Source organism: Micropterus salmoides, unplaced genomic scaffold, assembly GCF_014851395.1.
Source record: "Micropterus salmoides isolate LMB-PRFRI ecotype aquatic unplaced genomic scaffold, ASM1485139v1 Ms_hic_scaffold_11, whole genome shotgun sequence".
Classification (NCBI taxonomy): Eukaryota; Metazoa; Chordata; class Actinopteri; order Centrarchiformes; family Centrarchidae; genus Micropterus; species Micropterus salmoides.
In genome coordinates this window covers 14,799,180-14,816,218 of record NW_024040152.1, presented here as the reverse complement: position 1 = coordinate 14,816,218, position 17,039 = coordinate 14,799,180, and the positions used below count along the sequence as shown (strand labels likewise).

The 17,039-nt window shown below is 41.7% G+C and overlaps 1 protein-coding gene across 1 annotated transcript; it reads right to left on the bottom strand.

The window, feature by feature from the left end:
* Window positions 1-8,385: 8,385 nt before the first annotated feature.
* si:ch1073-90m23.1 (rap1 GTPase-activating protein 2) lies at window positions 8,386-16,142 on the bottom strand. Its single transcript, XM_038711174.1, has 19 exons — window positions 15,687-16,142; window positions 15,494-15,526; window positions 15,284-15,374; window positions 15,039-15,074; window positions 14,898-14,945; window positions 14,548-14,745; window positions 14,365-14,462; window positions 13,813-13,891; window positions 13,368-13,421; window positions 13,191-13,274; window positions 12,967-13,067; window positions 12,741-12,870; window positions 12,446-12,607; window positions 11,885-11,956; window positions 9,630-9,716; window positions 9,371-9,526; window positions 9,208-9,291; window positions 9,091-9,110; window positions 8,386-9,011 (listed from the first exon to the last, which is right to left on the bottom strand). The coding sequence occupies exons 1-19, from the start codon at window positions 15,755-15,757 to the stop codon at window positions 8,921-8,923; spliced, it is 1,695 nt and encodes a 564-aa protein (XP_038567102.1). The 5' UTR covers window positions 15,758-16,142; the 3' UTR covers window positions 8,386-8,920.
* Between the last annotated feature and the right edge of the window lie 897 nt (window positions 16,143-17,039).

Genomic DNA, 17,039 nt, shown 5'->3' with positions numbered 1-17,039 from the left:
GGGGGGAAAATGTTATGTTTTCCAATGAAAAATATGTAATTTATTATCACATTGGGCCATTTTCACCAGATCGCTGAACAAACAGTTGGAAAAGCTAGAGCAGATAATAAACAACACCCAAAGGAACTACAACCTTTAGATCTGGAGAAAGTAATTTGGTTGGTTCTGTTGCTCCACAGTGATTACAGCTTCTGACATTTATCTGTAGACATTAATATAAAAAAAAGGCAACATGAGAAACCTCATTCCTTCTGAGGTTCATTTTATTTACACATTAAAATCCAAAAAGAAACGCCTCCTCATTAGCTTAAAAGGACTAGTTTGCATCACTAATTAGCTTTACTAACCTCAGCTCCTCAAGTCACCTCCGTCCTTTCTTTTCCAAAACCACTTTTTCAGACTGAAAACTGAAATAATTTAATCAGTCTGTACAGGACAGAGCTGCAGGCTGTGTCAGTTTAGTCTAAGTTTGTACCTGACGTTCTCAACATTGGACAAGTAGGCAGTAATAAAATACAGCTTCCAGTTACTTGCTACAAATTGAGCTAATGTTAAGTTACATAGCAGCTATGTAGCTGCTGTAGAAGCTTTCCTGCTCAGCTCAGTCTGGAGGGGAGATGTTAGCTAACTTAGCGCTAATCGGCTTCAAATTTCCAGCAGGGTGGAAACAACAGACTTTTCTTGGTCTTGAGAAGCTAACACAATGTAACAGGCACCATACATTTACTGCCAGAATATTTTCCTCCGCTCGCGTTCACCGTCAATTTCTGTCTCTCGGGAAATCAAACAATCGCTACGCACCTCCCGATTCATAGTTACGCTGCTCTTATAACACATCTGTCACGTATGTTCTGCATAGAACGAGGAGATCTCTTCTCTTGTGTGCTGCCGTGCTCGCAGTGAGCGAGTGAAAACATGTGTAGCACATAGTTTAATGATCGTGATTCCGCTGCTCGAGCGTCTAATCTGCTGCTGAATGCATATAGAGGAAACACCGACTTTATCAAAACACCTGTCTTCTGTTATCCTGTAGGCTATGTTATTTACTAGCACAGCTAATGTTAACTTGGCAATTACCCAAATGTAACAAGCTAAATAGACAAACAGCTGCAGCCATAAAATTTGGCACATTGTTGTAAACTTAGCTGCTGGTTGAGGCAAACCAGGTAACGTTACCTGCAGGTGAGTAACAGAGGGGGAGGAGGAATTATACAGAATGAATTTTTATTCATTCTTACCACACTGTTGTGTGGGCGTAGACTAAAATTCTCAGTGCCGCAGGTACACAAAGAGGGTAAACCCAATAGCCTTAGAGGGCTGCACCTATACTCATACAATCCGGGCTACAATACGTAACCCCCGGTCTCAGTCGTTAGTTTCAAGTGTTCTTCAACACAACATGATTTAGTTACGGTCCAATTTAGAGAAATAGACCTGAAAGCAGGGGAGGCTTTAGGGCGGGGCTACCTTGTGATTGACAAGTCGCTATGTGCAACCCAAATATGGTACCCCATTCAGGACGGAGCAGAACACCTCTTCTCTCAGCTGGACAGATAGGCTGGAATAAAATACAGCTGCTTGTTACTTTCTGTAAAGTGAACTAAAAGACTTTCTGTTGGCCTGTGATGGGCTGGCGACCTGTCCAGGGTGTACCCTGCCTTTCGCCCGATAGGCTGGAGCCAATCCCGTCAGCTGGGATTGGCTCCAGCCCCCCGCGACCCTGTATGCAGGATAAGCAGTTGACGATGGATGGATGGACTTTCTGTTGGCTTCCTGCGGAGCTTCCAGTCTGAAGGGGAGATCTTTGTTAACCTGCTTCACTTCTCCAGCTGTTTGGCAACAGACTTTTGTTGGTCTGGAGAAGCTGAAGCACATATTACTTTTTTTTAAGACCTTTTCAATATACTGTATTTCAAGACTACCGCGCCACTTTGAGCTGTAACAGGTTAAGTCAGCCACACACCTGTAAAAGGGGCAGTGTTTTTGTTTTCTTTTTTCTTTTTCAATGAATATATAAATATGTGACCAGGTTGTAACCTCACTTAACAATTGAGGCATTCACAGACTTAATTTGCCTATAAGAATCTGTATAGGCCAAATGTCTTCTATGTGAAGGACTAGTCAGATTTCCTGCGAAGGTCTTACACAGGCTGTGACATGCACAACATTACTGCAAATCATGTAAAACACATTTTGTGTGTTAGTTGGTTCAAACTAGATACTGTTGGTTTGCCTGCAAACGCAGACCAGTTGATAACTACCTGACATAGATGTTGTTTTCAGCATAAATATAGAAAGGGTATACTCTTCGTTGCAATCTGAAACCTTCCTACTAGAAGCCACTAAAAAATACAATGCCCCTTTAACTTACATTTACTATAAATTCATTTTGAGACTGAAAACTAAATCCTTTTTTTTGATAACTTTCATCAACCACTTGACTAATACAACAGAATTAAAATAGGTCAGAAGGGAACAAAGCTCATGAGAATAAATTGAGCAATGGAAAATATTAGTGTAGGCAGTGTAGCACAGACATTTGCAATCAACAGCTGCTGTCTGTGGCATCCTGGCTCTGGCTAAATCTACATCTGTCCACTGCAGAGGCTCCATCCACAACCTGGAGGAGGAACTAGTATACATGACTATTATTTTGTTAACATTTAAATTATGTAATAAACTGTTACATATTTTAATTTCATATAATAGTACAGTATATAGCTTACCACTATTATATTACATTATTATTATTATTATTATTATTAGTTTTTTTGCTATGCAATATAAATACATTCACCCTTACTTTCAGCATACAAAGTCAAACAAGATTTTCACATTTACAAAAATATCTACAAAATTTAATACCTTGTTAAATGGCGATTAATACTTTTTAATGGCCTTAATTTTCACAAAATTGATTTATTACCTTTTTAAGACCCCGGGGACACCCTGTTTACTGCCAGAATATTTTCCTCCTGAGATTCAGTCATTTTCTGTCACTCGGACAGTCAAACACTCTGAGGCCTCCAAATTAACCAGATGGTACCTGCCACCTATTTCCAGGAAAAACACTTAAAATAACATACACAATCAGTAATATCTCCTCAACCATTAGTCCTAGATGCATAATTCTGGTCTCCTTTGAAAGGTCAGAAGCTAAGGAATATAAATCCATTGTACATATGTATTACAGACTACATGGAGATGCAACACAGAAAAAATGTATATCTCGCCTGGTTAAAAAAAAAAGCTATATTTTAATGCAATAAACCGTAAGAGATTATAATGCACCTGAAAAGATAGTCTTAAAACTTATAGGAAGGCCCTCCGTAATGCCAGAGCAGCGTACTACTCGTCATTAATAGAGGAAAATAGGAACGACCCCAGGTTTCTTTTCAGCACTGTAGCCAGGCTGACAAGTATTCCCATAGCTCTCAATAGTTACGACTTCGTGAGCTTCTTTAATGCTAAAATTCTAACATTAGAAACAAAATTCACCAAGACCTGCCCTTAACTGGCACCGACTTATCTCTAAACTCAGGAACCTTAGAAACAGCTGTAGAACCAGATATGTTTAGACTGCTTTGCCTCCCTCAACCTTTACCAACTAACTTCAATAATTTCTTCATCTAAACCATCAACCTGCCTCTTAGACCCCATCCCGACTAGGCTGCTTAAACAAGTTTTACCCTTAGCACTATACTAGATATGATCAATCTATCTCTATCAACAGGCTATGTACCACAATACTTTAAAGTAGCTGTAATTAAACCTCTTCTGAAAAAGCCCAAATTTGATCCAGATGTTTTAGCCAACTATTGACCTATATCTAACCTTCCATTTCTCTCTAAGATCCTGGAGAAAGCAGTTGCTAAACAGCTGTGTGACTTTCTACAGAGCAATAGTTTATTTGAGGATTTTCGGAGAATTTAGAGTTCATCATAGCACAGAGACAGCACTGGTGAAAATTACTAACGACCTCCTCATTGGAGATTGTACTGGTTTTATTAGATCTTAGTGCTGCATTTGATACCACTGACCATCAGATCCTATTGCAGAGACTGGTACATTTCATTGGCATTAAAGGAACTGCTCTAAGCTGGTTTAAGTCCTATGTATCAGATCAACTTCAGTTTGTACATGTTAACAATGAGTCCTACATGCACACCAAAGTTAGTCATGGAGTGCCTCAAGGATCTGTCCTCGGACCAATCCTGTTCACTTTATATATGCTTCCTTTAGGCAATATTATCAGGAAATATTCCATAAACTTGCATTGTTATGCAGATGATACTCAGTTATATCTATCGATCAAGCCAGATGAAACTCATCAGTTAGCTAAACTTGTGAAACATGTGCCTTCAGGATATTAAAACCTGGATGACCTGTAATTTTCTAATGTTAAACTCAGATAAAACTGAAGTTATTGTTCTGGGGCCCAAGCACCTCCGTGACACATTATCTAAAGATAGTTTCCCTTGATGGCATCTCCCTGGCCTCCAGTACCACTGTGAGGAATCTTGGAGTTATCGTTGATCAGGACATGTCGTTTAAGTCTCACATTAAGCAAATTTCAAGGACCGCCTTTTTCACCTACGTACTATTGCGAAAATCAGGAACATACAGTCTAAAAATGATGCAGGAAAAACTAGTCCAAGCATTTGTTACTTCTAGGCTGGATTACTGCAATTCCCTATTATCAGGCTGCTCGAAAAGTCCATTAAGACTCTTCAGCTGATCCAGCATGCTGCAGCACGTGACAGGAACCAGGGAAAGAGATCACATTTCTCCGGTCTTAGCTTATCTGCATTGGCTTCCAGTAAAATCCAGAATAGAATTTAAAATCATCTTTTCACCTACAAAGCTCTTTATGGTCAGGCACCATCTTATCTTAAAGAGCTCATAGTACCTTACTACCCCACCACAGCACTGCGCCCCCAGAATGCAGGGTTTCTTGTGGTTCCTAGAGTCTCCAAAAGTAGACTAGGAGCCAGAGTGTTCAGCTATCAAGCTCCTCTCCTGTGGAACCAGGTTCCAGTTTGGGTTCAGGAGGCAGACACCATCTCCACATTTAAGAGTAGGCTTAAGACTTTCCTCTTTGATAAAGCTTATAATTAGGGCTGGCTCAGGTGAGTCCTGAACCATCCCTTAGTTATGCTGCTATAGGCCTAGATTGCCGGGGGACTTCCCATGATGCACTGAGGTCCTCCTACTTTCTCTCCCTCTCTATGCAACCTCATCCCATTAATGCATGTTACTAACTCAACTTCTCCCCTTTCCGGTAGTCTTGTGCTTTCTCGTCCCCCTCCTCCTATCACTTCCTGCAGGTGTTTCTGGCTCTGGAGCTGTGGAGTCTGGATCTGTGGTTGCAAGTCACCTGCTGCCCCGTGTTCCTGCTCGACACCCTCTGCTACAATTAGTTACTAGTCCTATTGTTATAATCATTAACACTACTATAAATATCTGTACCATTTTTCAATAGTCTATAGCAACATTACCTTTACTGTCTGTACCTCTGTGTGTATATTGTGTAGGCTCCCCACCCCCCAACCAGTCGAGGCAGATGGCCGCCCACCTTGAGCCATGGTTCTGCTCGAGGTTTCTGCCTCTTAAAAGGAAGTTTTTCCTTGCCTCTGTCACCTAGTGGTTGCTCTTGGTGGGAATTGTTGGGATTCTGTAAATAACATCAGAGTACGGTCTAGACCTGCTCTTTTATGAAAAGTGCTGTGAGATAACTGTTGTGATTTGGTGCTATATAAATAAAATTGGATGAAAAAACAAACGGTTATTAAACTTTTTTTTAATGCCAGGTGAATGTCCATGTCTTGGCCATACTTTCAAAACATTGAAATATTAAAAACAGTCACTATTCCTGTGAACTAAAGCACTCCCATGCACGGTTGGATCTTTCTCTTCGTATTGAAGAGACGAACCGATAAAGCCCACGTCCGCCTAAGCAAGCTCCTCTTCTCTCCCTCAATCTGCCGACAGATACGAAACTTATCAGCTCACTGCGGCCCATAAGGACGGTCTTTGACACAAACAACTGCTGTACTGGACTGAAAACAGCTAGAACAATGAAAATCAATCACCTGCCTTCGGGCAGATCCGGTGTCACTTGGTTAAAGGAGCTGCTATGATAACAGCACCTGTCAGCTAGACGTCCTGCAGAGTTTTGGCGGGGTCTTAAATTTCAAAATTGAAGGCCTCAAAGTCTTAAATTTGCTGAAGTTTGTGTTCTAGGTGTTAAATAATTTTAAACGGGTATTTATTTTCCAGTATCCATGTAACGCTACCTCTAATGCTCATTGAAATGGTCCCACAGCGCTCAAGAATGTTTGTGGTTTTTCTTTTTTTTTTCTTTTCCCCTCCCGTGGTGTTGTAGTTCTTTCTGTCGCTAGTCCAAATCGGTCCAAATGTATAACTCGCTTTATTACAACTACAAAGACTAACAGGCAGCTTTCATGTTATTGCCGTAAGTCTCTTTCGGGTTGTACCACAGATATAAAACGGATTTATTTTTCAGCTATGTGGAAGTGCAACCTTATCGGTTCTTGGATAGGAAAAACACATCTTAGGGCTTAAAACCAGTCTCTAGCGTATATGAAGCCTGCTGTCGCTTCTTAATGAATGAGCGCCGCTATTAAAATTTCACACACGATCGTTAATGATTATCAGTAAACTACAGTAACACTCAGCCCGTGGCTGTCTCCCTCTCCTCGTTCTTCAGAGGACGAGCGAATGTGAGCGTGGCAGAAAGTGACTGTAAAAGTTAGCGGACGATAAGATTAGCATTAAGGACTGTTGGCCACGGAGGAGCGGAGGTTAGTAACGTTAAAGCAAATTAGGGATGCAAACTAACGTTAGTCCTTTTTAAGATAATAGGGAGATTATTCTTTTGGATTTTGATGTACAAATGCAATGCTGGTAATTATACAGAAGGGAGGTGGTCCTCAAGTTGCCTATTTGTTCTTTTCTACAAATCTATAAAGCAGTGAATTAAGACACAAGGCAAACATGAATAATGGTGAGGCTCAAAACAGCTTGGTGCTGCGCAATGAAAATCATTGTGGAGAGCATCAAAACTACCCAAATGAAGTTCCCCAGATCTAATGGTTTAATTCAACCCCAGTAAGCGTATTAAGCAAGTTTAGCTTTTGGGGTGTAGTTTATTATTTTATCCCTGTCTGCTCCCTACCAGCTGCTGATGGATAACATCAGCAGTAGGTCAAGTTTTATAAACTCGCCAAAAAGACAAATTTCTTTCTTTCCTAGACAAAGATTTTTCTACCGGTGGTCCATTTTTCACGTCAGCAGGTGCACCGCATGCCAGTTTGTTAATTACGTAGCTTATCGATGTCATCGTCCCTCCCAGTGTTTCATTGTTGACATTGTCCAATGCCAATTTTGTAGACATCACTCAACCCTAATTTGAATACAATGATTTACTCTGCAAGTAATTTTGTGACTGCATTTCCTTTGTGCGTTTCTTCCTTAAGTCTTGAAATAGGTTTTAAATTTCATTCATAATGGTTTTAAATTTGACCAGGTGAAACCTGCAGAAACCTTGATATTGTTCTACCTTGTTCTACCTTGTCTACCTGACTTAACAATTTGCATAGTGTGAAACGTCTTATTTTAAACAATCTTTATTAGCTATCTTTATTTGCTTATGATTCCATAAAACTACACATTTAAAGCTCCCTTTTATATTAAAGTACAAGTGCTGCTCATGGAAAAATAATAATAATAATAAAATTATGCAAAGTCGCTTTTTCCACAAAACACAGTAAAGTAGTAAAAGGAAATTTTATTTAACTCAAAATTGAATATTAAAATTGTTGCTGGTTAATTATCTGATCAAGCTGTCAGTTACTTAGTCTATTCAGTTTTATGCAAGATGTGCCTTATTTTGTGTCTGTTAAATGTAGAAATGACAAAAGATGTTTAAGGTTTTGATACTAATAAAGGGAACTTGAATTGTATTTTTTCAGGACTACTATGTGAATTTTGTTTGAGTAGAGTATAAATTGTGCACAGTTACATTTATTGAGTAAAGAATTAGTGGAATTTAATAAGCATCAATGTAATTTAGAATGCCGAAATAAAATGTTTTAAAAATGTATTATATTTAAGTTAAGGCTTACTCAAATATTATTACCACTACTATAAAAGTTTGAGGTAATCAGTTTCCACAAATATTTTTAGTATTCTGAACATATTTGGGATTACAGTGTACGATGACAAGTCATAGTGAAAAACACCCGTTGGCTTCCACACATACTGTGCGTGTGCAGTACCGAAAGGAAGCAACAGTGGAAATAAAATGCCTACATGATGTGAATATGAATATTGTCCAATAACTTTTGTACTCTCCATGCAGGAAATAGTTTATATTTCTCCTTTAATGTCTGCAACAGATTTACATCCATGCATGGCATCATATAAATAAATAATAAAGGGAGGTATTGCCAATAACTGCACTGTGTTGTAAACTCAACAGGCTTTTTCAAATAATCATGGTATCATCAAACCCATATTTAAAACAATCCATGTTTCATTTTCTATATATTGTACTAATTGTAATTAGATTTCACTGCTGTTCCCCACCCCTCTCCCCTCACTTCCTTTCTTTACATCCGTCATTGAAGTAGAATAGTTTTGACAATATAGATATACAAGTGTAAACATTTGAGCCGTTCCTGGCAGTTTTATATATTTAACATTTCACTGATATACAATATAAATATTGTAGAATATCACTGCTATGAAAGTAAAATAATTATATTCTCAGAAATACTATTTACTTTTACACTCTATTTACATATAAGTCATCTACCAGGATAATAAAGTAGTAACCATATGCTAGCAATGTCTATACATATATTAACATCTAAAATCTTAAAGATAACATTTCCTTTTACGTCTCGTCTTGGGGACTTGCTTGATCTTTGAGTTCACCTGACCCCAAACTGTCAGATAGAGCGGGCACAAGTCCTGGAGGTTTGTCACTGAAAGAAAAGAAAACACTGATTTGTATTGCTCAACTCAAATCATGTAGAAGACCAACATTTTCACCTGTTGTCTTACCTGTCTCCATCTTTCTCTGTCTGCAAATGAAGTAAGACAAGAATATATTAGAGCAAACCTTTCAGTATTGAAGTATTTGTTCAGTCAGACACATTTAATCCCATTGTGAAAGTTTACCTTAGGCTTCTGTGATGCACTGCCTCCAGTCTTCCTGGGAACCCCAAGAGTCTCAAAGGAGTGGCTCCGCACTCGTATGGCTCTCTAATGACGAAGATTCAGAGGCCAAATAGTGAAGTGAAAATAGTAAAGTTAAGTATGAGAGAGTTTATTAAACATTTACCTTAAAGTTTTCAATGAATCCTCCACTCCCCTCAGATGCTCCCCGTACACTTTCAGAAGATGGGAGCACAGACAGTGATGGATCCCCCATCATGCACTGGGAACGGGCTGAGAGTTCAGCCTGCAAGCTCTCGAGGAGCGAAGAGCGAGTGCGGAGCTTCATAAGAGTGGAGGAACAGGAGAGCATACATGGCAAGAAATTAGACGTTTAGATATTCACTAATAAAGAGCATAAATTAAAACAGTCTTTGTCCCTCTACCTCCAGCCTGCTGAATCGTTGAGCCTTATAGCAGGAAATCTCTGCATTGATGAGTTTGGTCAAGAGGAATTCTCTCAGCAGGGTACACTAAAAGACAGGACAGAGGGAACCAAGACTTGTGCATCGTCTCAATAAAATATTTGTACTGTAGTGATTCAGGTAAGCAAGGCGTGGACTCACAGGCAGGACAAGCTGAGTAATTGTTTAATGGGTCGATGGTCAAAGCAGGTTTGTGAACAAGACGAGGGGCAGGCAGACAGAACCACAAGACAACTGGACTTCTACAGCAAAAGGGAACGTTGTACTAAAGAATCGTGTCCGAATCTTGAGTCAATCAAGTCTCATATCTTTGGAAAAACATTTCAATGTCTATTTGGTGCAAGTCGCAGTTTGAGTGACTATGATGTCACATATCATTTCCTGTTAGTATAAAGTAGTAACTGTGATGATTAGTATAGAGCACATATTGTATAGTATGTAGTATGGATTTGGGACACACAGCTCCCCCTTCTTCACAGCCGACATTTTGATGTTTCATAGTAGGAAAAGCACAGGTGTAACTTATATCATTAATCATGGCTCCATTATTTTCAAGTTTGCCAGTCAGCCGTGACAGTGAGCAAGCCATGACCCTGAGACTGAAGCAGAGTACAAGGAGGAAGAGGAGGAGAGACCCTGCCCGGAGGAAGCCTGGGCCCCCATCTGGAGCCAGGCCCAGAGGGAGGGCTCGTCGGCGAGCGCCTGGTGGCTGGGTTTGCCACAGAGCCCAGCCGGGCTCAGCCCAAAGAAGCAACGTGGCACCCCCCTCTCCATCCTTTGGACCCACCATCCATCAGAAGATCCACAGGGGTCGGGTGCGCTGCCACATGGGTGGCAGTATTCGGCATTAAAACCAATGTGGTTTTCGTCCCGGTCGTGGAACAACTGACCAGCTCTTTACTCTCACAAGGATCCTGGAGTGGGCTTGGGAGTATGCCCATCCAGTCTACATGTGGTTTGTAGATCTGGAGAAGGTGTATGACCGGGTCCCCTGGGAGATACTGTGGGAGGTGCTGTGGGAGTACGGGGTGAGGGGGGCCCTTCTCAGGGCTATCCAAACTCTGTACATCCAAAGCGAGAGCTGTGTCCGAGTACTCGGCAGTAAGTCGGACTCTTTCCTGGTGAGGGTTGGCCTTCGCCAGGGCTGCGCTTTGTCACCAATCCTGTTGAGGAGGGGCTGCGGTTCGGTGGGCTTGGGATCTCGTCACTCCTTTTTGCGGATGATGTGGTCCCGATGGCATCATTGGTCCGTGATCTTCAGCTCTCACTGGAGCGGTTCGCAGCTAAGTGCGAAGCGGTTGGGATGAGGATTAGCACCTCTAAATCCATGGTTCTCAGCAGGAAACCGATAGAGTGCCAACTCCCAAGTGAAGGAGTTCAAGTACCTTGGGGTCTTGTTCACGAGTGAGGGGAGACTAGAGCAGGAGATTGGCCGGAGAATCATAGCAGCAGGGGCGGTATTGCACTCGTTTTACCGCACCGTTGTGACGAAAAGAGAGCTGAGCCGTAAGGCAAAGCTCTCAATCTACTGGTCGATATTCGCTCCTACCCTCACCTATGGCCATGAAGGCTGGGTCATGACCGAAAGAACGAAATTGCGGGTACAAGCGGCTGAAATGGGTTTCCTCAGGCGGGTGGCTGGTGTCTCCCTTAGAGATAGGGTGAGAAGCTCAGCCATCCGCGAGGAGCTCAGAGTAGAGCCGCTGCTCCTTTGCGTTGAAAGGAGCCAGTTGAGGTGTTTTGGGCATCTGGTAAGGATGCCTCCTGGACACCTCCCTAGGGAGGTGTTCCAGGCACGTCCAGCTGGGAGGAGGCCTCGGGGAAGACCCAGGACGAGGTGGAAAGATTATATCGCCACACTGGCCTTGGAATGTCTCGGGATCCCCCAGTCAGAGCTGGTTAATGTGGCTCGGGAAAGAGAAGTTTGGGGTCCCCTGCTGGAGCTGTGACCCCTGCGACCCGATCTCGGATAAGCGGATGAAGATGGATGGATGAATGTATGGATGGAGCAAAGCCATCTTTAATGTCATCATTTACCCGTGTTTTTCCTGCTTTGACAAGTCAAAATGTCTGCCATGAAAAGGGTCTATTGGGAACAACTGCTGCACAGGGACGGACTTGCAGTTTTTAAAATAACTATTAGTCAATGGTTGACTGAAAACAGGAAAATATGCTGAAAATGACAACAGCTTGTTGACTTTGGTATCGTTTCTTACATCTGTGAAGATGGGAGGATCCGGGAGGACCGGACCAAATGGAGGAACATCATCTCTGGCTGTAACAGACACCTGTGGAGAGGAGAGAACATTAGAGCATGAGTGATGAACCGTCCTCGCTGAAAACAGCTATATTCACAGATATATTAGTATTAGTCTAGTTGTAATGGTAAGTAACAAAAACTGGTAGTACAGAAATGCCAAAGTCATTTAGAGAGCCATAGCATAGTGCATCCACCAGAGAGTGACAGCTTAGTAAAATGTCCTGCTAAGAAAATCATCAAAAATCAAAATGTAAGGTGTCCTCATGAAACATGTTTGTTAATGGTTAATGGCTAATTGTTTAGGTTAAACAAACATCAGTCATCATTTTTTATTTTATTTTAAACTCTCAAATAGTAATCGGTATTAGCCTCAAAAATCCAGTGTATTATAGTTTTTAGTCGGTCTCAAAAAAATTCAGTATGCTTTTTAATATAAAGGTAAATCAGTTAACTTGTCACAGATTTACTTTAATTGACAGGGATGATAGATTCATCAGGGGCTTTTTTTAAAACTCACCTGGTACGCAGTTTCACCTGTCTCCTCCTCTCCATGAATCCTCCGGACGACCAAGAAACAGTGCAGGAAGTGAGACTTGATAACGTCACATAGAAAAGGGGTTTGGCCCTCCTGGTAGACCAAAGCTACAATGTCATTACCAATGTGTCTTTTTCTTTGTAACTGTGTAGGGCGATGAGGAGAAGGAGAGAAGAAAAAAAAGATGCGTCTGTGTCTGTTCAGGAAACATGCTTTCTACAGAAGCACTGTCCTTTGAATCAGAGCAGAATAGACTGAGTGTGATACAGAAACTGACCTGCTGTGGGTCACCCTCTGTGAAAGGCAGTTTAGTTGCGACATGGAACATGATTTCTCTCCCATGAAAGGAAGTGAAGACTGCTTCGCTTCCTGTCTGACCGTGACACACATCCAGTCCTCCCCTGAACCTTAGAAAAAGGGATTAATAGTAGAAGCAATATTAGATTTTACACGTTACATGTGTGATTTGTTCCGCTAAACAACGTCAACATTGTGCACTTTACCCTGTAAAGCCTTGCAGTTGAATCGTCGCTCCCAAAATAGAAAGGAACTCTTTAAACTCTTCACTTTCCTCGTTGTTACTAAGAATGTCCTCCTCTGTGAACTGTGGAGAGACAGATGTCTGAGAGTGAGTGCTTATCACACTATGCATGCGGCATATGAGTCATAAGATACACCATCATATCAGTTGTTTTTATGAATGCAGGACATCTGCACAATTTCTTACCTGCCCATCCTTCTGGTACAAAACTCCAAACTTGAAATTAGGAGATACTCTGTGTTCATCAAATGCAGTTATGAGTTCTGGAGCCTGAAGGATGAAAGAGAGGGAGACGACCTTTGAGAGGATTTGTCTAGAAGACGTGGTAGTTATTTTTAGTTATTGGAAGTTTTAGCACGTTACCTTAAGGTAGCTGACCACTTCAAATTTTGAGACAGTCACTCTGTCACAGAGCATCTGGAGAAAATATGAGTGTTTTTTTAAAAACATCTCTTACTAGGCCATTTTTTTCATACACATTTTACATACAGAGCATATAATCAGTTTATAAAATATGATGAATTGTTTCAAATTAAACTTTCCAACAGTGTGTAAACCCGCTACAACAAAAAAGGTTTCATACATGTTAACACATCAATAGAAATAATCCAAGAACCTAATATCCCCCCCCAAAAAAAAAAACAATCTGAAAGGGACAATGACAACATTTACTATTTTAAAGTCTTTTTTGCTAATAATACTTCTGTACTTATTTGTAACAGTATTCTTAAAATGTGGCTCGGCTACTTTTATTTAAGTATTGTGGAGTATATGAATACGTCTTGCACCAGAATAATCATTTGGATACCTTTGCTAATTCCACAGCAGATGGGATGATGGGGAAAAGAGAGACAGAGAAAACTCCATGCAGAGAGCACTCCTTCATTCTGTGAGACAAGAAACACAGTCTATGTATAATTGAATGTGATGCTCTATCGCTTGGTAATAGCAGTTACTACATACAGATACATTCAAATGAAAATGTAAAGATCTCCTCCAGGCATGTTTTAAGACATAAATATACTCTGCTTTGAATGCTTTTGAATAGTTGTTGCCTGATATGTTTTCGCACAAAAAAGGTCAATCACCTTGTTGAATAATTCTTTAAAATTACACATACTCCTTCTCCTTATATGGGCACTGGTGGTTTCAAGTTCATCATGAAAACATGCACGTGTGTACAAGTTGAGGTAAGCAGAGAAACTTTCAACCTTCAGCAGATGAATGTGAAACTCTGCACATACTTCATCCAAGTGAAGTACATTTAAGCTGGACACATTTTTGAGAGGAGTGGGACTCCACTCAAAAATGTGATCCAAAAATTCGCTCATAGTTGGCTAAAGTGGCTGAAAATCTCAACCTCAGTATCACCCGCAACTTGTTCTCCTCTTCCTCCAAACACACGGAGAGAACCAGGGGCCCCAAAGATGGATCCACTGCTGTGAAGGAGTGATGGTACTAAAGGGCGGGGGAAAGATAAGACATAAATACCAGTCCAGGAAAGATGGTGTATGCCTTGAGACTTCATATAAAGTCTACTTACTCGTGAGCGGAAGAACTCGTGGTAGATTTTGGCCTCTCCGTCTCTCTCCATGATGTCGTAGCTCTCTGGATCTTGGCCATAGTGGGACGAGGTGGGACTCACGTCTACGAGCCGCTCCAGAGGGGGGTTTATCCAGTAGCCCCCCAACTTTGAAGGGAGGATGAGCGGCAGGTCTCCACCTATCGTTAAAAGCTGAGACTAAAATAGACACAAAGGAGCACCTGGTGATGATGTGGGCCTGTTGTTTCTGTTGTTTGGGGAAACAAATGTCGTGGCGTTCATAGAAAGGTCAGCGTCAACAGTCACGTGGGTTTCAACCCGTATATAGATTTCTCAGACTGAAGACTCACCTTCAGAGGGAGAGGGAATTCACACCGCTGCTCATCGATCCTGCTGCCCTGATGGACAAGAGGAGTATTGATAAGAAACTTATGCTACTCAGACACCACTGAACACACACACTGCACAAAATCAATCCCACTGTAACTCACCTGCAGCTTTTCAATGATTTCAAACAGCTCTGTGTCCTGATATGAACAACAGGCAGTTAGACGTCAGACAGAAAGGCAGACGCAGAGAACGGGAAGGAGAAATGGGGAGGAAGAGGAACATGACAAACGCTTCAGTTGCGAACGGAAAGTTGGCTTCTCAGAGAGGCATGACATGGAAATACATTAAGTATGTTTAATTAAAATAGGGGGGGAAAGGTGCACGCTGGATATGTTAATGATATCACCCTCTGGTTGCTGCTGGCAGGGAGGAAAGGCTTGCTCTCACTGGCGGGCGAGTCCAGGATGCCCAGTATATTGTCCTCTGTAGATTCAGGTCTGCAGCAACAGGTTAATTTACAGAAGAAGACAGCACAATCACTTCCCATTCAGTTCTTACATTGTACATCAATGTTAGTTCGAAACAGCTGCGATAAAAGGGAAAATGTAATCCTCACCTCGTCTCATCCCCACATGTGAATCTGTCCACACTGTAAACAAGGAAGTAAGAACTACTTGAAGACAACTGATCATCTTACAAAGACAGGATTACTTACATCTAAAAATGTCATTTATTCAGTGTAGCTACTAAATTGACTTGTGGTGGAAAAATGCCAGTCCTAATCTGAGACAAACAGTGTTTTTACTCACCCTCCATATGCCCCAAAAGTGAAACTTCTCTTTCTGGAGAAAGACATGTCATTCCTCTTTTCTCTCTCCATGGCTTTGGTGTCACTGTGAATGTTTGTACATGCCGGTTTGCTACTGAGTCAATCAGGCTAAGGTTGAATTAATTCACTCTATCATTCTGTCACTCCTCCTCCTCCTCTCTGCCCCCTGCCTCTCACTCATTTAAGCTTCCCTTTCCTCTCTCTGTCCTGCTGTCAGCCAGACAGGCAGAATTAACGTGCTCATGCTCACAAGCTCCCCCAAAACGGTAAAACGGACACAGTCAAGCTGCTTCCTGCCATCGATCCTTCGCACTTGAATAACCACTCGTAGTGGTTTCTCAGACTGACTGAACTTAAATATAGACCTGTGAATAAAGAAATGGGTGAGACATTTACTCCCAGGCCTGTTACCCTTTGAGTCAGTAAGGATCATCAATTATTGACAACGCACACAGCAAGGGTGAGGAGATGGCCAGCAGGGGAGGGTGAAGGAGGATGGGGGGGGGGGGGGGGGGGTATATTGAAAGAAAAAGACTAACAGAGATGGGGTGTCAAATGATACAAATTACATTTCTATGGAACTGTGTATCTTAATCAAATAATGCTTGTATGGTTGGTGAAAGAGGTATGCAGGGTAATTATCAATCAAACTGATAAAAGTGAAATTTATACCTTTTAAATAAATTTGTTTTTAATGTAAATGCGTTTTTTTTTTTTTAACCAGAGGTGGAAGAAGTACTCAGATCAGTTAATTAAAAGTGCTAAAACTGTCAGGGATTTTGTGGCTCGAACCCAAATGCAAACAAGAACTCAGCTCGGAAGGATATTTACTCAGTTTATTGAACACAAGATATGGTTGAAAGGCTTGGTGCAGGAGGTAGGTTCCTCTGGTGTGGCGGGGCAGGTAAGAGCAAAGGCAGGCAAGGCGGGTAACAGGGCTGAATGGGAAGAGCGTCTACTGTGGGGAGATCTCCAGCCAGGCGTTCTCCGTGACTGAGCGACTCCAGGGCAGGGCAGGGTCTCCAAAAGACACAAAAACAGGGCACAGGAAAACAGTCGAGGCAGAGGGCAGAGGGCAGAGGGCAGGTTAGGCAGGTCAGGCAGGTCGTAACATTACCTATAAGACTTAAAAATCCAGCGGGGCACCGTGGAGATGGCGGGGTATATAAACCAGCCCAGATGATCACAGGAGACAGGTGTGTGAAATGCTGATTGCCTGCAGCTGGGGGAACACACCCAGCTCCCAGAGATAAGGCCCACAACTCTGCCCTGAGGGAGAGGAAGACACCACATGTAGACAGACAAGACAAAAACCCACCAAGCATCTCTCACA